At 43.8% G+C, this 22,842-nt stretch overlaps 14 protein-coding genes across 14 annotated transcripts; 8 read left to right on the forward strand and 6 right to left on the reverse strand.

Annotated features, from left to right (window-relative positions):
- Window positions 1-2,049: 2,049 nt before the first annotated feature.
- On the forward strand, window positions 2,050-3,411 carry GLG1 (glycogenin GT 8 family protein; the record flags this gene model as incomplete). The annotated part of the gene is made up of 1 exon (XM_022820351.1): window positions 2,050-3,411. The coding sequence occupies one exon, from the start codon at window positions 2,050-2,052 to the stop codon at window positions 3,409-3,411; it is 1,362 nt and encodes a 453-aa protein (XP_022673869.1).
- Window positions 3,412-4,265: 854 nt separating this feature from the next.
- TIF1 (ATP-dependent RNA helicase eIF4A) lies at window positions 4,266-5,456 on the forward strand (the record flags this gene model as incomplete). The annotated part of the gene is made up of 1 exon (XM_022820363.1): window positions 4,266-5,456. The coding sequence occupies one exon, from the start codon at window positions 4,266-4,268 to the stop codon at window positions 5,454-5,456; it is 1,191 nt and encodes a 396-aa protein (XP_022673870.1).
- A 353-nt stretch (window positions 5,457-5,809) lies between these two features.
- UTP30 (Utp30p) lies at window positions 5,810-6,622 on the forward strand (the record flags this gene model as incomplete). Its single annotated transcript, XM_022820374.1, has 1 exon — window positions 5,810-6,622. The coding sequence occupies one exon, from the start codon at window positions 5,810-5,812 to the stop codon at window positions 6,620-6,622; it is 813 nt and encodes a 270-aa protein (XP_022673871.1).
- Window positions 6,623-6,900: 278 nt separating this feature from the next.
- Window positions 6,901-8,169, forward strand: YUR1 (mannosyltransferase YUR1; the record flags this gene model as incomplete). The annotated part of the gene is made up of 1 exon (XM_022820385.1): window positions 6,901-8,169. The coding sequence occupies one exon, from the start codon at window positions 6,901-6,903 to the stop codon at window positions 8,167-8,169; it is 1,269 nt and encodes a 422-aa protein (XP_022673872.1).
- A 98-nt stretch (window positions 8,170-8,267) lies between these two features.
- On the reverse strand, window positions 8,268-8,870 carry RPB4 (DNA-directed RNA polymerase II subunit RPB4; the record flags this gene model as incomplete). The annotated part of the gene is made up of 1 exon (XM_022820396.1): window positions 8,268-8,870. The coding sequence occupies one exon, from the start codon at window positions 8,868-8,870 to the stop codon at window positions 8,268-8,270; it is 603 nt and encodes a 200-aa protein (XP_022673873.1).
- Window positions 8,871-9,323: 453 nt separating this feature from the next.
- On the forward strand, window positions 9,324-11,489 carry YAK1 (serine/threonine protein kinase YAK1; the record flags this gene model as incomplete). Its single annotated transcript, XM_022820407.1, has 1 exon — window positions 9,324-11,489. One exon carries the CDS (start codon window positions 9,324-9,326, stop codon window positions 11,487-11,489), a length of 2,166 nt encoding a protein of 721 aa, XP_022673874.1.
- A 331-nt stretch (window positions 11,490-11,820) lies between these two features.
- Window positions 11,821-12,285, reverse strand: TIM17 (protein transporter TIM17; the record flags this gene model as incomplete). Its single annotated transcript, XM_022820418.1, has 1 exon — window positions 11,821-12,285. One exon carries the CDS (start codon window positions 12,283-12,285, stop codon window positions 11,821-11,823), a length of 465 nt encoding a protein of 154 aa, XP_022673875.1.
- Window positions 12,286-12,814: 529 nt separating this feature from the next.
- KLMA_10355 (uncharacterized protein) lies at window positions 12,815-13,189 on the reverse strand (the record flags this gene model as incomplete). Its single annotated transcript, XM_022820429.1, has 1 exon — window positions 12,815-13,189. The coding sequence occupies one exon, from the start codon at window positions 13,187-13,189 to the stop codon at window positions 12,815-12,817; it is 375 nt and encodes a 124-aa protein (XP_022673876.1).
- An 875-nt stretch (window positions 13,190-14,064) lies between these two features.
- On the forward strand, window positions 14,065-15,219 carry BIO2 (biotin synthase; the record flags this gene model as incomplete). The annotated part of the gene is made up of 1 exon (XM_022820440.1): window positions 14,065-15,219. One exon carries the CDS (start codon window positions 14,065-14,067, stop codon window positions 15,217-15,219), a length of 1,155 nt encoding a protein of 384 aa, XP_022673877.1.
- A 145-nt stretch (window positions 15,220-15,364) lies between these two features.
- SFH5 (Sfh5p) lies at window positions 15,365-16,207 on the reverse strand (the record flags this gene model as incomplete). The annotated part of the gene is made up of 1 exon (XM_022820451.1): window positions 15,365-16,207. The coding sequence occupies one exon, from the start codon at window positions 16,205-16,207 to the stop codon at window positions 15,365-15,367; it is 843 nt and encodes a 280-aa protein (XP_022673878.1).
- A 454-nt stretch (window positions 16,208-16,661) lies between these two features.
- IDS2 (Ids2p) lies at window positions 16,662-17,768 on the reverse strand (the record flags this gene model as incomplete). Its single annotated transcript, XM_022820462.1, has 1 exon — window positions 16,662-17,768. One exon carries the CDS (start codon window positions 17,766-17,768, stop codon window positions 16,662-16,664), a length of 1,107 nt encoding a protein of 368 aa, XP_022673879.1.
- A 638-nt stretch (window positions 17,769-18,406) lies between these two features.
- On the forward strand, window positions 18,407-19,519 carry SMT1 (Smt1p; the record flags this gene model as incomplete). Its single annotated transcript, XM_022820474.1, has 1 exon — window positions 18,407-19,519. The coding sequence occupies one exon, from the start codon at window positions 18,407-18,409 to the stop codon at window positions 19,517-19,519; it is 1,113 nt and encodes a 370-aa protein (XP_022673880.1).
- Window positions 19,520-19,655: 136 nt separating this feature from the next.
- Window positions 19,656-21,065, forward strand: TFA2 (transcription factor TFIIE subunit TFA2; the record flags this gene model as incomplete). Its single annotated transcript, XM_022820485.1, has 2 exons — window positions 19,656-19,768; window positions 20,144-21,065. 2 exons carry the CDS (start codon window positions 19,656-19,658, stop codon window positions 21,063-21,065), a joined length of 1,035 nt encoding a protein of 344 aa, XP_022673881.1.
- Window positions 21,066-21,166: 101 nt separating this feature from the next.
- RPA34 (DNA-directed RNA polymerase I subunit RPA34) lies at window positions 21,167-21,742 on the reverse strand (the record flags this gene model as incomplete). Its single annotated transcript, XM_022820496.1, has 1 exon — window positions 21,167-21,742. One exon carries the CDS (start codon window positions 21,740-21,742, stop codon window positions 21,167-21,169), a length of 576 nt encoding a protein of 191 aa, XP_022673882.1.
- Between the last annotated feature and the right edge of the window lie 1,100 nt (window positions 21,743-22,842).

The raw sequence follows: 22,842 nt of genomic DNA on the forward strand, positions 1-22,842 counted from the left end.
TTCCACCATGTTTTTGAAAAAAAGAAAATTTCAGCACATTTATTCCGAACAGGGTATTTTCAGACTGTTTTTTCCCCAAACCAAACCAAGCTTGGCCTCTCCCGCTTGTTGATGCTTGTCGTTCTAGTCCCAAAGTCTGTAAACGTTTGGAGCTGGAGGTTACCTGTAATTTTCAACAAAGAACTTGGTGTTGAATAACGTTTGAAGATTTAATATTAGGTATTATCTGTTTGGTAGTTGTGTCTAGGATACCTTTCTAATAACGTAAGACAATACATAGACAACCACTGAGCCAATATGGAAAACTATAAGGGTGAATTAGTATGTTCAAGAAACAATCGAAATGAGAATAAACCGGAATCGATGAGAAATGTAGATGGAGAAGATGATTAGCATGTGCCAAATGTAGAACGATTACAACCACCTGGAAGTGAGAGTACCAGCCGCCTGAGCGATATAAATTCCAAGTTCAATACGAGACGAATAAGCTATGTCATATAGAGGATGCCGGCACTATTGGTAGAAAGAAAAAGACTGAGAAACAAACAGAGAATGGAAACAAAGGAAAGCCTTATGAAAGCTAGATAACTGCTTAAAATATAACGATACAATGATAACACGGGCCCGCCCGTACTAGGCCAACTGGTCGTTAGATAACAACGTTAAGAAGACAACAAATGGCCTGTCTATATATACACCACACCGCCCTTCGCATCGACATCCCATCCCGATTCCACACCTCCAGAAAAAAAACCATTACTAACAATACAATCCGTTTTGTTTTCATGTCTTGGAATCGCGCACCGCCTGGTTCCAACAAACATAAAAACTAAAACCACATCATCTACAGGTCGAACTTTACGTTCCAAGAAAGTGTTCTGCTACCAACAGAATCATCAAGGCCAAGGACCACGCCTCTGTCCAAATCAACATCGCTCAAGTTGACGAAGAAGGCCGTGCCATCCCAGGTGAATACGTTACCTACGCTTTGTCCGGTTACGTCAGAGCCAGAGGTGAAGCTGATGACTCTTTGAACAGATTGGCTCAACAAGACGGTTTGTTGAAGAACGTCTGGAGCTACTCCCGTTAAGCAATTTTGTTTTTATAATGGAAATCCACAGGACTTGTCCCGTTTCTCATGCCCTCCATTCAGCATGATGCTCGAGCGCATAGTCTTGTTTCTTTATAATGGCATATATATCTTATAATTAACCCCGTAAATCGTGTTTTGATTACAAAATTCCTCTACTATCGACTAAAATGTGTGTTACTACAGTAGCAATGCCATTCCAAGGCACCGCAATCCCATGGCCCTGGTTTACGCTGGTCTATTTACCTCCCGGCCCCCCATTCCATGCAGCTGGGTCTTGCCCACCACCTGTCCTATTTGTTTTGGTTTTCCCACTTTCATACACTAAAACAGCAAACGGTTCTGACAGTTTTCCATTTTGGTCGAATGTGAAAACAATGTAACGACCGCACGGGGAAAAACACTGCAGCGATTCTCTGCTTCGGGACTCGCATCCACCGGGAATGATTGACGCACCGCATAGAGTGTGGGGATTAGCACGAGTGCCTCGAATTATTCCACTACAACAACAACGACAACAACAGTGGGTAGGCTAGATAGAGCTAGCAACAGTAATACAGTAACACATGATGTGCAAATGCAGAATCGCATATATGTCTGTATGGTATAAATATATATATATAGTGTGTGCGGATGGATAGAGGATTCTTAGTAAGAGAAAAGAAATAGTTATGGAGGGTAGTGGTTGTTTGTTGGCTGCTCGAATGTGAAACATTATTGTGTGTGAGATCTATTTTTGATTATTGTTCGGGGCAACATTGGGTTAGTCGTAAGTATAAGAGGATATAACACAAACAAAAAGACGAAAAGTGACGCACAGACAGAGACATACTCCCCTTTTATATTATAGAAGAAAGAGAAGAGAGAGTTCTGATAGAAGAGTACATAACGATTGAGTTGAGTTTTTGGTTAGTGTGAGATTTAGTGGCAGACACACACACATATATATATAATATAGGATGCTAGGGGTTGTTACTTTGTTGTACAGTCTGGACTATTTGCCCGGGACTTTGACCTTAGCGTACCAGCTAAGGAAGTTTATGACGGAGGGTTCGAAGGATAAGGAATTATGTTTAGTTCTTTCGAGCGAATTGTTGGACGAGGGCCAGCTCAGTGAGTCGGCTGTTAAGGTTTTAGGTGAGTTGTTTGATACGATTATCGAGGTGGAGCCCGTTGATTTGACGGATCCTATAGTGAAACAGAACCAGGCGAATCTCATGATGTTGAATAACCGTTCTGAATTGGCGTTTACGTTTATGAAGTTGCACATGTGGGAGTTGACGCAGTACGAGAAGATCTTGTATCTTGACAGCGATGTGTTGCCTCTTGACTCGGACATATTCCGAATCTTTGATCATGTGACGAACCAGACGAGTGACCAGATTGCAGCAGTACCCGACTGCGGGTGGCCAGATTTGTTCAACAGCGGTGTAATGGTCGTGAAGCCTGACAAGGGGAAGTATGAGGAGTTGCACGACTTGGCTAAGCGGGAGTTGTCGATCGATGGTGCAGATCAGGGGATTTTGAACCAGTTTTTCAATCCGATGTGCCACGATGGTGACAAGCTGACGGAATGGATCAGACTCCCCTTTTTCTACAACGTGACGTCGCCTGGTGCTGGTTACCAGTATACTCCTGCCCTCAAGTTCTTCGCAAACAAGTTGAAATTGGTTCATTTCATCGGTAAAAACAAGCCCTGGAACTACTCCCAACATGGTGGCAGGTACAACGACAAATATAGAAATCAATGGTGGGCCCTATACATGGAATTGTGCCAGAGGTACTTCCAATCCGATCTGGACATCGATATCGACAATCTTTGTCGCCATACTGCAAACCTCGGTGTTTCGGGTGCTGCTTCTCAGGCAGATTACCCAGAAGACACAAAGCCAGCGTGGGACCCAGCTACAGAAGCCCCACCAAAGGATCTACCTGCAGAAGCTCCTAATTTGAAGATTGTAAACTCGTACTCCTGGGAGGAAGAGTTGGTTGTGGTCCCTGACGAGGAAGCAGAAGGTCCTGCGTTGGCGCCAGACGATATAGAGGACTCCCTACCTCGATCCCAACGTGAACCCTTGGTCGAACCTATGGTGAATGTTGGTAGCGATGGAGACATGGAGACTGAGACTGAGACTGAATTGGAACTAGGCTCAAGAACAGAGTCGTCGTCGTCCAACCGGGCCTCAGAACCAAAACCCTCCGCTGCACCACCTCGCCCAGACCAGTATGTCCCACCAAGGTACGAAAAACCAAAACCAATCTTTCCCTGGGAATCAGATACCGAGTACAAAGCAACGCGTGTATTCCCTGGAGACGAATGATAATAAGCACTGTGCCCTTTTAATTCTGACCTCTGACCTACTACTGAACTTTCGCCCCCTACTACTACAAACTGCTGCTACAAGAATAACAATAATTTAATGCTAATAAATACTGAACACTAACATAACATAACAATACCGTTGACAAATGACTCTGTGGTCCCCTGGGACACATTCCTCCCAACTGATAGCATACACACAACACATGATACATGATACATGATATAGTGTATAATAAATATGATATTATATAATGAAAACAGACGTTGGATGATAAATTCAAATATGGGTATGGCATGGCACTTCTAAAACAAAAACAAAAACAAAAAACTGACGCTGACGCTGACACTTGAACCTGGCGAAATACTCCAATCACGTGCCTAAGATCGGGATCCCAACGCCGTTGCCTCGGTCCCTCTAACCCCCCACCAGTAATTCCAAGAATTTCTACTGACAAGCCCCGAAACAGAAGAGGCCACAATTACCCTGCCATTGTGCCGTCTGGCGTGACTGAAAATTTTTTTGTACTGCGTGTTTTTTCAGTCAGAGGGAAAGAAGGGCCAAAAAAAAAAAATCAAAGCTTTTTTTTTTCAAGAGTATAATGATAAATCACTAAGTTTAACCCATCTCATCGCAATTTTTAACCAGATTATGGAATGTTTCATGGTTAGAAGGTGTTTTTCATTTGGAGTTTAGTTGTAATTTCGTTCTTGTATAGTTTTAGTTTATGTTTTTAGTTGTTGGATATCTTATTTAAGTTTTATTTCACTTTATTTCACTTGTTATAGTAGCTTGTATATTAGTTACAAGGATAGTGCAGGTATTAAACCAATAGAATACAATACAAACGCAATATGTCTGACGGTATTACTGACATCGATGAGGGCCAAATCCAATCTACCTACGACAAGGTTGTCTACTCTTTTGACGACTTGAAGTTGAAGGAAGAATTGTTGAGAGGTATTTTCGGTTACGGTTTTGTTGAGCCATCTGCCATTCAACAACGTGCTATCTTGCCAATCATTGAAGAGAAGGATGTTCTAGCTCAAGCTCAATCTGGTACTGGTAAGACTGGTACTTTCGCCATTGCTGCTTTGCAAAACATTGACGAAAAGGTCAAGGCTCCTCAAGCTTTGATCTTGGCTCCAACCAGAGAATTGGCTTTGCAAATCCAAAAGGTTGTCATGGCTTTGGCTATCCACATGGACGTCAAGGTCCACGCCTGTATTGGTGGTACTTCTTTGCAAGAAGATTCTGAAGCTTTGAGAGGTGGTGCTCAAATTGTTGTTGGTACTCCAGGTCGTGTCTACGATATGATTGACCGTAGAATCTTCAAGACTGACAACATCAAGATGTTCATCTTGGATGAAGCCGATGAAATGTTGTCCACTGGTTTCAAGGAACAAATCTACAACATTTTCACCATGTTGCCACCAACTTCCCAAGTTGTCTTGTTGTCTGCTACCATGCCAGGTGATGTCTTGGAAGTTACCACCAAGTTCATGAAGGACCCAGTCAGAATCTTGGTCAAGAAGGACGAATTGACTTTGGAAGGTATTGGTCAATACTACGTCAACGTCGAAGAAGAACAATACAAGTACGACTGTTTGACCGATTTGTACGACTCCATCTCCGTCACCCAAGCCGTTATCTTCTGTAACACCAGAAGAAAGGTTGAAGAATTGACCGAAAGATTGAGAGAAAACAACTTCACCGTCTCCGCCATCTACTCTGACTTGCAACAACAACAAAGAGACACCATCATGAAGGAATTCAGATCCGGTTCCTCCAGAATTTTGATCGCTACCGATTTGTTGGCCAGAGGTATCGATATTCAACAAGTCTCCTTGGTTATCAACTACGACTTGCCATCTAACAAGGAAAACTACATCCACAGAATCGGTAGAGGTGGTCGTTTCGGTAGAAAGGGTATCGCTATCAACTTCGTCACCAACAAGGACATTGGTGCTATGAGAGAATTGGAAAGATTCTACTCCACTCAAATCGAAGAATTGCCATCCAGCATCAACGAATTGTTCGATTAAACTTAGTCGCAATCCTTAATAACAAATAAATAGAATAACATCTATCTCTTTCTCCCTCTTTTAAACACGTATTGTCACTCTACTATATACCTGCATCCTTGGACTAGCCATATCGTCACCCGTCTGTGTGCGTGTGTATATGCATGCTTGTCTCAGTCTTGTCTTCTTCTTTATCTCGTCTTGTAGTACCTTTCTTTCTCTCTCTCTTGTACGGGATACTCTTCGCTTCATAGAATATTGAAAAATTTACAGCCTTTAGCTCATCTCATCTCAGCTCATCTCAACTCATCGCCTTACTTAGAGGAGATTTGTGCACAAAAAGCAGTACATATAATAATCGTCACACCTCGGATATGGTGCTGCAACTGGATTCAGACGGGCAGGCGACCAAAGCCCTCGTCGCTTTGAAGAAACAGTGCAAGTCGGACCCAAAACTAGCCAATGATTCCAGCATCCACATGATTATCAATACCGTGCGTCCGGTAGGGATCACGAACGACCACGTCCCTCGTATCATTCCATTACATTATAGTACAATGGGCTCTGTGAGAGATACCAGGATCTTGCTCATCTGTAAAGATCCTAGCACCCTCTATCGTGACGCGCTCTTGAAGGAAAAGAGTACTGCTGAGTTATTCAAAGAGATCATCAGCGTCAAGAAGTTGAAGCAGAGGTTCAGAGGAAAGAAGCTAAAGGAGCTATACAACGAGTTTGACCTTGTTGTGGCAGATTACAGAGTTCACCACTTGCTACCAAACATTTTGGGAGCTACCTTTTACCATTCCAACAGGAAACTTCCGTTCGTTGTCAGAATGTCAAAGCAGGTGAAGGAAAAGGGCCAGAAGATGAAAGAGGAATGTGATCCCAAGTATATCAAGGCACAGGTCAAGTCGATATGTAAAAATGCATGGTTTTTACCCAACAAGGACAATTGTCTAAACATCAAGATAGGGGAAATCGACAAGCATACAGAGGAAGAAATGATCGCCAATGCAGAAGACGTGATAAACTTCTTATGTGACAAAACCAAGAAGCCACAAGGTGGGGTTATAAAGGACGGTAAAATTGCCTCGGTATTCGTAAAGACCAGTAATAGTGTCAGTCTACCGATATGGAAGCAACCTGAGCAAGAAGAAAGCGATGACGAAGAAGAGTTAAAGCTATGAAACGTAAGGACCAAAAAAAAAAATACACTTAGCATATAAAATGTCTGTAAATTATGTAATAAAGTGCTGTAAGATATCCCTCTAATGGATGCAGCTGAGATCGTACTGTCTTGTAAGATCTTTTCATATTTCGTCATCTTGAATATTCTAGCCCAAACTGCGATCGCCATTCGAAGCTTTAGCGAAAATCATTATAATATAGAAAACTAGCGGTATGATTTTTAAAGATTCGAGCTGCAAGCGCCCAATTCAGAAACCAAACAGGACAAGGACTCCAGATGTTATCTGTGCGAAGATGTGCCGTAGCTGTATCTGCAGTATTTTCGTTACTGGCGCTTTTATATCTTTCTCAGATCGGTTTTAGCGTGATCAAAGAGACGTATGCACAGTCTAGGTGGCAGAAAGAGCTATATGCAAGATCCCAGAAGGTGCTGCATGATTATGATGGAGTAAGGCGATTCAATCAATCTTTTGGAGAATTGAAGCCTGCCAGTAATTCATACCTAAATGACCTGGCTATTCCAGAAGACAGGGATTCTATAATATATGAAAGAGAGAATGCTACTATTTTAATGTTATGTCGAAACTGGGAAATCGAAGGGGTATTACAATCGATGCGTTCGCTGGAGGATCGATTCAATAGGCGATACAAATACGATTGGACATTCTTGAACGATGTTCCATTCGATGATTACTTTATTGAAGCTACAACGGCTATGGCAAGTGGTAAGACTCAATATGGACTAATTCCGCCAGAAGACTGGAATCGGCCAGAATGGATTGACGAGGAGCTGTTTGAAGAAAGGTTACAAATGTTAAAGGATAGGAAAGTAATATACGGGGATTCTAAATCATACAGAAACATGTGTCGATTCAACAGTGGGTTCTTTTTCCGCCAGAAACTTTTAGATCAATACGATTACTACTTCAGAGTGGAGCCCGACGTTGAGTACTTCTGCGATTTCCCATACGATCCATTCAAAGTGATGCGTGAAAAGAAGAAGAAGTACGGATTTGTGATTTCCATCTTCGAATATGAGGATACAGTGACGACACTATGGGATACGGTGGAAGAGTTTATGGAACTTCATCCCGAAACTCTACATCCTAATAACAGCCTTGATTTCTTGACAGATAGTTCGATGGTGGGCGAGTTCCTTCCGGTGGTAGCATCAAGCAGTGATTACAATCTATGTCATTTCTGGTCCAATTTTGAAATTGGAGACTTGAACTTCTTTAGAAGCGAAGAATACCTAAAATACTTCAACTATTTAGATTCGAAAGGTGGGTTTTATTACGAAAGGTGGGGCGACGCACCTGTACACAGTATAGGTGCCGCGCTACTGCTGGATAAAAACGAAATACATCACTTCGATGAAATAGGATACAGCCACGTTCCATTCAATGCATGTCCCACTTCTGTTTCGTCCAGATTGGTTTACCGGTGTCAATGTGACCCGAATGACGAAAGCAACGTTTCGGTGCATCCAAACAGTTGCTTGATGAGATGGTGGAAAAATGGATCAGGTAAAACATTCATAAGGTAAAAGGGGAAATGGTTTCTCTTAGCGGTAAAGGAGAAAACCAATTGGAACCAAAAACAAAAAAGAGTAAAGGTTGTGCGTCGCAGCATCCCCCAAACATCTTAATATAATGTTTCTAGATTAGATAATTCCTTTAATATCCTCTCCAAATCCTCGTCGGATATCTTAGTACCCAAACTTGGAATCAATGTCTTGGCTTCATCCGCATCCTCACACGAAAGTGACCCTAACTGGGCAACTTCAAATGGATGTAGTCCTGTCGAAGACAAAAGCTGCGATACCGCAGTCACAGTTTCCTGGTCACGGAAACGCGAGAAGTTTGTCAAATATATCATAGTTTGCTTCAACGCTTGGTTATGCCCACCAGTCGTCTGCTCGAGCAACTTGTCTATATCCTGCAATTCCTTTTCCTGTGTCTGGGTATGCACATCCACATTGTCTTCGTCATCCATGTCCACATCCTGCTCCGAAATACCGTTCTTAGACCAACTCTTGAACAACTTCTTACGTGCTTGCAACGTTTCCTTTATGATAAGACGAGCCTCACTCAAATTTAACGCCACCAAATTCTCCTCCTGGCCCTGGTGGTTCACTTGTTTCAACTGAAACTCTTCTCCTAGTTGCAATGTGGCCGCATTTTCTTCTTCAACAAACTTCTTTAACCCACGTCTCTTGGTCTGTACTGTAGATGTAGAGGTATTCATATTTTTTTATTCGCACTCAATCGCTCCTATTACCCCGAGATAATAACGCTGAGCACTCCTATTTCCCCGTTTTTTTTCCCATATGTTTATATGAATGGTTCGATGCCTGGTTCCAATTTTTCATCACTTTTCATATCAAATGGCAAAAGCTTTAAAGTTTCAACATTTTAAGTTGAAAACAATATCCATTTTGAAAGATAAAGAGGGAATAGAGGATAGAATTCAGTTATTTGTGGGGTACATACGAGTCTGAGGCGATTGCTTTGGGTATATCATATTATATTAGGCAACTGTTAATTATTGGCCAAATTTTTAGACGCAATAGTGGGTGATTATTCCTATTTGCAGAAGACTTTTGGAAAACTGTGAAGTCCAAGGTAGTTTTGCCATTAATCGAAAGACGGACATTTCATCTAAAGAACAAGTTGTTTTTGCTTGAAATCCTGGTTTCAGATGGGCGACAAGAATAGCCTATGGAATCCGGCTTTTATGGCGTCCGAGCAGGGCAAGTCGGACCAGGGTCAGGGTCAGAATCAGGGTCAGAATCAGGGTCGGGGTCAGGGTCAGGGTCAGAATCAGGAGCAAGGATCCAGCCAGGGAAACAATCGCTCTGGTAGTATTGGGATGTATGGGGGCTCTCTCACTCCACAGCAGCAGCAGCAGCAGCAACAGCAGCAACAGCATCAGCAGCAACAGCAACAGGCCCATCAGTCACCACGCCAGTCAATATTTAGGAACCCGTGGCAGGATATGAGTGGGATGTCTGAGTCTCAGGTGTCCCAAGCAAGGAAGCAATCCAGTTTCCCGCTTCCAACTACGTACGAGGAAGAAAATTCAGTTGATGAGTCCTCGCAGCAGTTTAGAAGGAGGAATTCTTCTTTGGTAATACCACCGGCTCGTGCAGCCGGTCCGGATCCCTTTTTATATGAAAAGCAGCCCGCGATTAGCTACAACGAATATCAGAGAAGACAATCGGTTGCGGTTACCGGCGGGGTGGTAACCAGTCAATCTTCTCCGCAACAGGTGACCAAACCATCCCAGTTCAGAAAACCAGGTGCTTCTTCGGCTGGTGTGGCTGTTGGGGTTTCTGGATCTTCTGTATATCCAGCTACAGCTGGTGCATTTTTAATGACACATGGATCTGGCGGTGGTACTGGGTCGCTTCCATCGTCTAGGCCACCATCGCCGATTATCATTGTTCCAAAATTCAGCAGAGTTCAGTCGAGACAAGATTTAAATCCAATTATAAACTCGATTCCAAAATACAGACGTGCTTCGTTAAGCAGTAAAACCATTTCACCGTTAATGGCGCTAACAAAATCGTTGACCACGACTTATTCACTATGTAACAGTGATTTTGCATACCAGACTTCCAAGAATCCGAAAAGAGTGCTCACAAAGCCAAATGAGGGCAAATACAATAATGGACACGATAACGTTAACAGTGATTACATTCTTTACGTGAATGATGTTCTTGGAGTAGAGCACAATAGAAAATACTTAGTGTTGGACCTATTGGGTCAAGGTACCTTTGGCCAAGTGGTGAAGTGTCAGAATCTAATTACAAAAGAAATTCTTGCTGTTAAAGTAGTGAAGTCGAAGTCAGAATATTTGAACCAATCTGTAACAGAGGCCAAAGTCTTGGAATTGTTGAACAGGCAGATTGACCCGCATAATGAGCATCATTTCTTAAGACTGCATGATACATTTGTCCACAAGAACCATTTATGTCTCGTTTTTGAGTTATTGAGCAATAACTTATATGAATTGTTAAAGCTAAATGAATTCCATGGTCTAAGCATGACTTTAATAAAAACCTTTGCAAAACAATTATTAGATTCGTTATGCGTTTTGAAAGATAACAAGTTGATCCATTGCGATTTGAAGCCGGAAAACATTTTGTTAGTTAGCAACGACCGTCCAGACTTGAAAGTCATTGACTTTGGATCAGCATGTGAGGAGACTCGGACCATATACACGTACATCCAGTCGAGGTTTTATAGGGCACCTGAGGTTCTCATGGGGATACCATACTCTACAGGAATAGACATGTGGTCATTTGGATGTATTATAGCTGAACTTTTTCTTGGTATCCCCATATTTCCTGGTAATTCAGAATTTGACCAGGTTACTAGAATTGTAGAATCGCTTGGGATGCCTCCGGCGTGGATGTGCGACATGGGGAAGAACTCAAAGAAGTATTTCCATAAGATGAACACAACCGTGCTGAAAAAGTTTAGGATGAAAACGATAGACGAGTACAATTTAGAATTTGCTGCTAATGAGGAGCCGGGGAAACGGTATGTGAAGCACATATTATTTGACGATATAATTCGGAATGCCAGGATTTCGAAAAGAATCAGCGGGAACCCAGCGATGGTGGAACGTGAGATGAAGAACAGAGAGTGTTTGCTTCATTTCTTGAAGGGAGTTTTGAACCTCAATCCGCTCGAGCGCTGGACCCCACAACAGGCCATTCTACATCCGTTCATAACTGAGGAGCCATTCACTGGTGAATGGTACCCACCGGGTGTTGTTCCCAAAAAATCTCAAGGCGCACGCCATCCGTCGCTGCAATTTGATTCTGTGCCACTAGACAAGCTACAACTAGGCGATTGAATCGGGGACGCCCTGCATTTAGAAAAGTAGTACACTACACACACATGCACACATGCACACACACACAAACAAACACACATTATTAAAAAATATTTTGTATATGTATACTAGTAGCAGTTCAGTAATAGTAATGACTCAAAAGATTGGAAACGCACAAGAGATGCCTCAAATTATGTTATGTTATGTTATGTTATGTTATGTTATGTCATCACACGGTATATAGATATATTATGTACATGGGGTCGCGGGGTTTCTGTTTATCGAGACGTTGCTAACTAAAATCATTATGAACCAAATCGACTTGGAAAGCTAGAGAGAGAAGCCTCCCAGATCAAGCCTGCATTGGCTGTTCTGGCAATGGAGGAGCCATAGGCTTTGCCTGCCAAGCAGCGTATCTCTGGAACATCAAACCAACACCCTCGATCACACCTAGCAAACAGGCACATGTGATAGCAGAGTTTCTAGTGTGCTTCCAACCACCTCTGATCGCCAAAGCACCACCAGTGAAAAAACCAGCAATGATAGCATTCCATGGATCCTCTCTTTTCCTCACTGCCTTCACAGCACAGTCAAATGTAGAGAACAAACCACCCCATACACCAAAGTTACCACCCACAACTGGTGCTCTAGCTTTGATCGCACTCACTGCTCCAACACGTCTTTCGCCCAATGGAGAGTTACGGAAACCCTTGATACCGTGCCAAACACACCCACCAATAACACCCATCGCAAACGCACCACCAAAATCGTTAAGAATCACAATAGGACATGGGTCCCTCGAATGATCTGCTGACATTGCTTATAGCTTGATATATTATAGATAGATTAGATGACTAAATTCGTCGGTAACAGTTTAAGCCAGAAAAGGAAGCCCAAAAAAAAAAAATGTGTTATTCGAAGTGCAGTGTTCCCCCAGGGAATATATCTTCTATCTTCTTGCGTGAAGGCCCGATTCTAGCTGTGCTGCCATCCAAAAATGGCCAATGCTCTTGCTATTTCAAGTTGTCGAAGCTGCAGCCTGCTAAGCTTTCTTTGGGAGCCCAAAATTTTTGTCAAAACTGAGGAAGAGGAAGAAGAAGAAGAAAAAAAATCACCAAAGGAGGGTAACTCGATGGGGAGACGAGGAATTTTTTCTCAGATTTGTGTCATGTGACATTCACGTGGTCACTTATTGCTTTCGTCTCGTTTAACAGCTAAAAATATGTGTTACAGTACATTCATTACATATGCGATTCGATTTACTCTTGATATATATATATACATATACTCTTGGCAAGCCAGTGCCAGTGTTATCTGGGATTGATTGCCTGGGGAATGCTGGCCGCTCAATGCGCGTTGTTGTTGGTGTTGGTGCCCGCGTCTCGCGACTCGTTGTGCGGGAACACGACGTAGTAGAACGTTATCGGTACTGGCTCGAACGGGTTCATGTTCCCGTTTTCGTTCTGGAACGTGGCCATCGGTATGTTGTTGTTCTTGTCGTCCTTCGCCTGCTGCGATGGGGGTGCTAGTCTGTGCGGTATGCTGCGTCTGGGAAGCGATCTGCTGTGGGTTCTGTGAGTTCTATGAGTTCTGTAGGTCTTGGTATTGGGCATGATTATTATTGGAAAGTGTGTGTATTGATTGTACTTGTGTCTCCTGTTTGGGATGGACAGGTGTAACGTTTGTAAAGTGTATATACGGTTGCAAAGCCCCTTGGACATGCCCCTGCTTATATATAGGTCGATCCCTTTAATGGCTGGCTAAAAAGAACAGCCATAAGCCGGTTAATTTCGCATCTGGAAAACGGTGGAAACCGAATGTGACAGAAAGGAGACAGCCGCACTGATACTGTAAAGGCAAGCCAAGGACAATGCGCTAGATGGGCGCCAGTTGGGGCCAGTTGGGGGCCAGTTTGGTGAGTGTAGGTAGTCGGTTGATTGTGTTCTCGAGGGGAGCTTCTAGAAGGGTCTAGAAAGGGCGGAACGCCGGAGTTTTCTGGCTCGGATCGGTTATGTGCTTATATGCTGGCGCTTGCGCCGTCTCCGGGTTTTTCCGGGGGGGGGGGAGGTCGGGAGGAACTTTTCCGCGGAAAAAAAAAAAGAAGAAGGGGGTAATCACGTGAATATATTCGTGCCCGGTGATATTTCTTTCGAGAGTTTAGGTCCGTCTCCGGTGCCTGTTTTTTCTCCGGGTAACGGTGTGTCACGTGTTTTCAAACAGATCAGAAAAAGGACGAGTCATCTCATGATGACTCGCTCGTTCCCAACAAGAGTCAGCCCCAAAGCCAAAGCCAGGGCCCCGGCCCACGCCGGTTACACAGACCCCGTACCAGGTTTAAAGGCTTGCGCTGGCCCGGCCAATAAAAAAATTTTGCTACGCTACACAGGTGTACTGTTGTCCCCACGCTACGGCCAGTGGTTCAATAGCAGCGATTCATGATACATCATCGTCATCATCGTCATCATCATTTAGCCATATATAAATGTGAGAAAAGAGTTTCGAAAAGTGTACAGAGAATTTGGTTGATGAATCAGTTGAATAAAAATTATTTGGGTAGGTAAAGACACCGAAGCAAACAGAGCTAATTGAATTGACTATGTACAGTGTCAGTGCCAGATACTTCTCAAGCAGTGTGGCCCGTTACGGGGCTGGAGCAGCAACTGCTGCTGCTAAGGTTGCTGCTGCTCCTGCAGCATCAGTTGATGCGTTGAAATATGCGATGTCGCTCGAACAACCGCAACACGAATGGTCGAAAGAACAACTGGCCGAGATTTACCACACTCCGCTGCTGGAACTGGTCCACCAGGCGCAGCTGCAGCACCGCAAGTGGCACGACCCATCCAAGGTGCAGCTGTGTACGTTGATGAACATCAAGGCCGGTGGTTGTTCTGAAGATTGTAAGTACTGTGCGCAGTCGTCTAGGTACGATACTGGTGTCGAGGCTGAGAGGATGGTTTCCGTTGAGCAGGTGCTACAAGAGGCCGAGCTGGCCAAGAAGAACGGGTCTACACGGTTCTGTCTTGGTGCTGCGTGGAGAGAGATGAAGGGGAGGAAGTCGGCGATGAAGCGGATCGCAGAGATGGTGACCAAAGTGAACGAGATGGGCATGGAGACGTGCGTTACGCTTGGTATGGTGGACGAAACGCAGGCCAAGCAGTTGAAGGACGCTGGTTTGACCGCGTACAACCACAATATCGACACTTCGCGTGAGCATTACCCAAAGGTTATTTCCACTAGGTCGTACGACGACAGATTGCAAACGATCAAGAACGTGCAGAATGCCGGGATCAAGGCGTGCACCGGTGGTATCCTGGGGCTTGGTGAGTCGCAAGAGGACCACATCATGTTTGTTCACACGCTAGCCAACATGAACCCGCACCCAGAGTCGTTGCCTATCAACAGATTGGTCTCCATCAAGGGTACTCCAATGCACGATGAGTTGAAGAAACTCGGCAGCAAGAAGCTCGAGTTCGAAGAAATATTAAGGACAATCGCTTTGGCTAGAATTACCATGCCACAGGCTATCATTAGACTGGCAGCTGGCCGTTACACTATGAAGGAAACCGAGCAATTCCTATGTTTCATGGCTGGATGCAATGCCATTTTCACAGGTAAGAAAATGTTGACTACAATGTGTTCTGGTTGGGAAGAAGACAAGGCCATGCTGGCCAAATGGGGTCTAACTCCAATGGACTCTTTCTCATACGGTGCCAATGAGAGTCCAAAGGAAGAGCTTGCTGCCTCGGGTTGATTCCACACCGAAAATGGTGGGGCCTAGTCTTTATCTTTGGTACATACATAGCTTTTTGTATATAATATCATATCAGCTTCTATTTATTATTATTAAAAATTTCATTATTACTGTTACCACTACTTATACAACTATCGATTATTTATCACTCAGAGTCTTTGTCCAGTAAGTACTTCACGTACGCATTGGGTTCCACATTTGCAATGCTTAGCGACTTCAACGGCTCCTCGCCCCCAAACTCTTTTGGAACTACTGCAAGGTGGTCCTTGAGCTGGTGCCCATCGCTCATAACGACAAACTTCTTCCTGGTATCTTCAGAAACAAACATCTTGATCACCTCGTACAGCCAGCTCATCACATATGGAACGTTCACAAAGAACTTCGCATACAAAGTCTCTGGGTAGTACTGTTGGAACGTCTCAATGACCGCTCTCGAACACTTCTTGATATCGGCATCAAGCCTCCACATAGATACATTGCTGTAATCGTGGATCTGGGTCATCAAGTGGTTATCATCGCTCTCGAAATCAAGCAACTGCAACCCACGTTCCATTAAACCTATTCTAAATCTCATGAACCCATCGAGATCCTTGAAAACTTCCTTATGCTTCACAAGCAACCCATACAAGTTCCACGTTATCACTTTCTTGTTCGCATCGTTCTTGTCGCTGTTGGTCACAGCACACACTTCATCAAGAATCGAAGATGCGGGTGTCTCTTTGAAAGCAGCATGCAAAGGCCTGAACTCTTTCCTCCACTTTAAAGTCTTCTTTAATTGGGCCCGAGACCCCTCCAATTGAAACTGATTAGCCTTACAAAACTTGAATACTAGTCTATCGACAACACCTTCCTTGTAAAACTGGTCGTCTGGAGTAAGCTTTTGGCCATAAAGCTCATCGTATTCTACTTCCTTAACAATGCTCTCGATTTCTTTTCTTAAAGTCTCATAGCACTTTTTCTGTTCGTCATTCTCAAAATTCAACGCCATGTCTAATTGATTCGCAGAAGCTCCTGGGATCGTAGTAGCAGATTTTTAAATCCTATTTGACATCACACATTTACTTAGACATTTTATATTCAATGCTCATCGCAAAAGTCATATTACAAATTAAGGTGCTATTTTACATTTTTCAATTTTCTTATAGTACGAGTATACTTGGAAGATCAACTACAAACGACACACATACACATACACATACACACGGATGGACAACATATATAGGAACCAACAAGCGACAGCATATTCGGTACACATCTTGAGTCTGGGGGAAATTTAGAGTTACCTGGTTTCTATACATCCGATATATTATTATACTTTTATAATTTATACGCTTTTATACTGATATTTAAATGCTAAAGTAGTGAATTCCCACCGAAAAGATTAATTGTAAATGGTATGGCAACGAAGAAGATGATATAGGAGATAACGTTGTTAGTTACTGTTAGCAATTTCCTTTATACATATTCCACCACACCTGACAGATCCCACTCTGGTCGCCGGTCCAAGGCTGCAACTGTTTGTAGTTCAAAATAGATGCGTTGGACGACAGAGAAGGGTCCAGTGGTGTGTGGCATAGCTCGCGGCCCACGACGCCCCAAGCCTCGCCAAACAAAGTGTTGAGTGCGTCGAAGACGTCAGTTTCACGTAGCTGGGCCAGCTTAGCGGAATCGCCGCTGTAAACTTTCAAAAACTCATCCATCGCAGTGCCAATTTCGACGCTGGGTTTGAACAAGACAAACACAATATCGTTCTTATGCTGGTACGTGTCGTTCGTGAGGAACACACACGTCTCGTTGTCGATCTCCTCGAAGATCTCCTCGTTTAGTAATATCTCATCGATGTTCGCTTGCAAAATGATGAACGGTGAAAGGTAGCAGCAGAATTCGTAGTCCAAGTGGCTCCACAACGTCAAAAGGGTGAGGTCATTGTCGTCCGCATACTTCACCTCAGGGAGCTTGACAAACGTCAGAAACGGAATGCTGGGGAGCACCATATCCCAGCTACTGGGCACTACCACACATAGCACCATTTTCGAGTTGTGCGCCCGTAGCGACGAGTTAAGCGCAACCACACACGCAACCTCTGATACGTCCCTGATTATCGTCACCCAACACCTCGAATTCGTCCCTGAATTCGAAAACGACGACCTGGGGTTCAAGTAATGTCTCACCTTGAATATATCCTCCATGCTCGTTCGTCTCGTGTTCCTCACTCGATCCCCGATAAAGTCCCACTCCTCGAGAATGTCTGTTATATTATTACCATTATTATAATTATTATTAGTATGATTATTATGCGCCGCTACATTATCCAGCCCAACGGCCCTCTCACCCCCAATACCCATACCAGAATCACCAGCCTCCACATACTGGTGGTTCCACAACCTATACGCAGTGTTATCGTCCCCACATCCAGACTGAGATTGAATAGGCGTGTGTGTCCGTAAAGTGGGATCCAAGTCAATTTCTTTCAACGATTTGTTCACAGCATTCGCAATATCAATCGAAATATCCAATTCCTTGCTTAGATTTTCAACCTGATCACTCATATCGTCTATCACACACTCCTCTCGCCTCTTCTAAACGACTTTCAACCACGGATTTCCAATGATATGATAGATAGTCCTGAACCTAAAAAAGGGGAACAACGTTATCACGTTTATGCCACAAAACGCTCCTAAAACACCACAAAGTCTCACCAAAACTCACCAACAAACTTGCAGGTATTCAATAGCACCACTCCAAGAGTAATTTCCGATACGCTAGGCCTCGATTTTGCCGCCTCTGGTCCCTCTTTAATCGCATCTTTATTAAGGTTGGTATAAAATCCACGATGCTGCTGCTGCTGCTCTTTAGCTCTCCAGGTCCTTGGACCAGAAAGAGAAGAAGAAAAAAAAAGGTTTGATGCTCATTTCATATCACGTGATGTAAGCGTGATATCCACGTGATATAGAATCTATTATGTTACCCGCACCGCAAGACAACACACGTGACCAGTAATTCGACTTGCGATTTTCCTTTCTTCAGCATGATGACAGATAGATTCCGCATTATTACTAGTACATATATATATATAGACTGCTGCACCAATCAATCATCTTATTGGATAACTCAGGAAGGGGTGTGTGTGTATCTCAATATAGGTTTCTGATATTTCTCTATTGCAGCAATCCACCTGGTATAACAAATGCTAAGACGATCGTTCAGTATACTGCCCAGAGTGCTCAAGAGCAACGGCAAGAGTAAAGACATTGCTGCTGTGAGCAAGACTATCAAGTACATCGCAGAAGATCCTACGCTAAAGTCCATTCTAAAGACATCTACGGGCGAAAAAGATGAGAATGCGTACGTGGAAGACGTGGTGAACATTCTAAACTCGTCTTTGCCGGATGTGGACAAGCACAAGAAGAATATGGATGTGCATTATTCGGTTCTAATGAACAAGCTTCGGAGCATGGTGGACAGAGAGATTGTGTATTCCAATGCGAATGTGAGCAAGAGGATCAAGGAGTGTACGGATGCGGATAGTTTGTACAATCTTTTGTTTGAGTTTCAGTTGGACCCTGTTTTCCGGGCCAAGACTACGTTGAAAGATTACTACCATATAATTAACCACCCCAAGTTTTCGAGCGGGAAGTGTCGGGAGTTGCTAGAGTCGTTGGATTTGCTCAAGCAGTCGCGCAGGGACATTCAGATCATGGCTATCCACAAGTTGAGCCAGTCGAGTGCGAATGCTGCTGTCGTGAGCCCGTATCTCCCGATGCTTATTGAGACGTACATGTCGATACCGAGGTTTTCGCAGAAGTTGGTGTTGAGGATCTTGCACAAGAACGGAAAGATACAGGAGCTCTTGGATGCACATTCGGATGAGATCCATGCGATACACAAGAACCATTCGCAAGTAGTGACGATATACCAAACGCTATCGCGTACTGCGTATAAGCTACCACCACACCTAGTGGACGAGAGTCATGAGCTAACGCCCATCCAGAGATTGTTTTGCGAGCTCGTGGTGCTTCTTTCGGAGCACTCGTCGGCAAACCCCAAGCTTTCCAAGTATAGCGTACAGTTGGTCAAAGGGTCGTTCGAGAATCAACTAAGCCGTTGCAACACAGACTTGCACGACCACTCCATCAACGTCAACGAGTACAAGTTCATCAGGCTCATGCAGGAGATCCTCGACGACTGCATGGCAACGCAGAACCTGGACCCAGGCTTCTACCAGTCCTGTCGGTACCTAACGCAATCTCTCCGCACAATATACACAGAAGAGTCCCAATTGAGTCTACGATTGGTATAGTCTACACTAACTACTAAATACAAACAACAACACACTCTCTAAGTAAATAATCATAATACATGTGCCATTCCTCAGGTCATCACTATTTCATGGATCTCTTGACCACCCGTAAAAGCAGAAGAAACCTCTAACAGCGATGGTTTTAAAGTTGGCTGTGATCTTGACAAAGCATAAACTCCACCAAAACCAGGTCGTTTGTTCTGTCGCATCGAATCACATGCGAGAGGCTCAACAAGATTCTCGAATAGGGTATACAGAACAACCAACATCAATTCGTAAAAAGGTTTTCAGATGCAGCAGTGAGAAGACTAGGAACTCGCTATCATTCAAAAATACAAGATTTCTAAACGACCACAGAGTTCCAAGCTGCAACATCCTGGCCGCTCAAACCCCAGTCCAAGATCTCGAAGTGCCCTTGCATTATTCTGAAAACAAAACAAAACAAGGCCAAACAAGATCCAAACTCCTTCTCCATGTGATGAGTAGAAGTTTAAAGCTTTGTATAAATTTTCATCACTTTTTATACTACTGGGAAGAAGACATGAAATTTATTTTATTATGAAAAATTCCATGAAACGAATATTGCGTTGATTTACACTATACATACAATACTCTGTTGAACAGACAGACAAGAGAATCCGGTGGGTTCAGGCATCTGGGAGGCGAATCTAAGGCGATAGTGACCAAGAGAATTATGAGCAGCGACTTACTGGCGAATCTTAATGCGTTCAAGAACAAGGTGAAGACGGCACCTGCGCTAACAACGCGGAAAATCGTTGCTAATAAAGAGAGGGATGTGAAAGGGAGTAAGAACATGGATGTGATAGAGTTGGACGATGGTGGATCTGATGAGAAAGAGATGCCTTTAAAGAAAAAGTCAAAGAACAATAATGGGGTTGCCACTGGACAGCTGGATAGCACACATCTTTCGACAAAGATGCTTATTGCCACGGAATATATTCAGGAGCGAGGCGAGGCGGTTCCTGTGGACCAGATCGAATCGTATCTTTCGCTTCCCAAGGACAACAATGTGATTCCGATGTTAAAGGGGTTACAGAAGTTCAAGTTTGATCCGAAGCGGAATACGTTGCAGTATGTGTCGATCTACGATGTGCATTCTGCGGAAGAGCTTCTTTCGTTGTTGAGATCGCAAGCGACGTTCAAGGGTATTTCGTGCAAGGAGTTGAAGGATGGTTGGCCACAGTGTTTCGACACGATTGACGAGTTGGAGGCGAAGAACAGAATTCTTGTGCTTCGAACCAAGAAGGACAACTCTCCTAGATTTGTGTGGTATAATAATGCGGGTCCATTAAGACAGATCGACGAGGAGTTTGTGAAGATGTGGGAGGACTGTAAGTTGCCGCAACGTAGTGAGTTGCCCCGGAAGCTCCAGGACTTGGGTCTCAAGCCGGCCAGTGTGGATCCAGCCACGATCAAGAACGAGCAAAGCACCAGGAGAGAGGTCAAGAAGAGAAAGCAAAGAAAGGGGAAGGTTACCAACACACATATGGCTGGTATATTGAGGGACTACTCGGACAGAGTGTGATACACATATACTTTTTATTTTATTTTCTTTTAACTCTTACTTTACATACAGTATAATAATAATAATTATGATAATAATAATTATAGTACGGGCTCACTCACTCAGGCCTTTCTCTTCTTGCTCACCTTCTTCAAATCCTTGTCAGCATAGTACCCGGAAGCAAAGTGTCTCGTCTTCAAACCCTTGATCTTAAGAACATCCTTCCTATCCACCTTCACCTTAGAATAGTCGATGCTGGGGATGTCCGCCGCCTCGCTTATCGTGAAGATCTTGTCAAAAGACTTCGACACCGACCCATCGATCGCCAACTTCGTCTTATCTACAGGCGTCAACAACGTCAACTCAGAAGACGACGACCCAGCGGCCGCTGACGCCTCCTGCTGTATTTCCTCTCTCACCGCAAACTTCTTGCCCTTCAACTCAATATCCGTTTCCGCTTCACCAGTGAAATCAATAGGCAAAGTCTTGAGCTTCGACACGTCTAGCGACTTAGGCACCTTGATAAGCCATAGCTCCTTCTGCTTCAAATTTTTAGCCTTCACAAACGACTTCAAATGTGTACACTTCTTATAGTTTTCTGGGGGCACAAACACATCAACCACCTCCGAAGACCCATCGTTATCGCTCTCACTATCGCTAATGTATTCTTTCGATACTACCTTGCTTCCCTTGGCCATCTTTTTATTTTTTATTTCTTTCTTTCTTTCACCCTTCTACTAACCTACCGTTTCCAAGATCCCCTGGAACTGTCCCTCAACGTCTCCTGGCCTTGAACCCTCCACAATCCTTCGAGATGACCTTGCGTCCATTGCCAATCCACTGTGCTCTTCGCAACTTTTCATGGGCATCGGTGAAAGTTTTTCTTTTTTCTTTTCTGGGATCATATCCGGTCACGTGTACATCACGTGGACACAATTTCTCATCAAAAAAAAAAAAACCAACCAACCAACCAAACAAACAAGCAAACCGTCCCCCTCCCCCCAACACACCCAAGCTAAAGTTCCCACGGCCCCAAGCACACGCCATAACCCTCCCCTCCCCTCTTAGGGCAGTGCTCGAAGCCCTAAAGACCGTTGCTCATCGCGGCGCACCGCCGTTGCTTTTCTGAGAATTTCTTCGAAAACTGAAAAAAAAAAAAAATCGCTGAAATTTTTTTTTCAACGCTTCGACCTCAGAATATAAAAGGCGACACACTTTGCAATATGGAAAGCATTGGTTTGCAGAGTGTGAATTCAGTTTTGTAAAGGTGTTTGTTGTGGTCCAGAAACAGCAAGCAACTAGTATGGCGCCCTAGAGGCCCCCAAGGGGGCCTCCAGGGCTTCATACTGGTGGAAAAGAGAACTTTTCCATGAAGAAATATGCGTAATGGACAGAAGAATTGAGAAAGCGAATTAAAGCATTGTGTCTTAAACTCTTCTGACTATGATGATAACGGTTACACTTCTTTCCCAGTCCGACATCGACCATGACGATATGGGAGTCTACCACGTTGCTGTCTCACGGGGCAGTGACTTTTTAAGCCAGTATATGCTCGACATGTACAATTTATTTGATCTGAGTCTTTTCTCAAGATAATTTTGTCTTTTACACTTATTTCTTCAGCTTAGCTTCAGCTTTGTCTGAGCATATAGCCCCTGCTATTCTTGAATACGTTTGCCAGTTGTGGTGGATGAAAACATTTTTTATATGATGAAAATTGGTTCCTTAACATTCGCAGTTTCCACGGTAGGAGTACGCCTACGAACCCATCGTTTGTACCCTCAGTGACCGCTCTTTA

This window comes from Kluyveromyces marxianus, chromosome 1 (assembly GCF_001417885.1).
Source record: "Kluyveromyces marxianus DMKU3-1042 DNA, complete genome, chromosome 1".
Classification (NCBI taxonomy): Eukaryota; Fungi; Ascomycota; class Saccharomycetes; order Saccharomycetales; family Saccharomycetaceae; genus Kluyveromyces; species Kluyveromyces marxianus.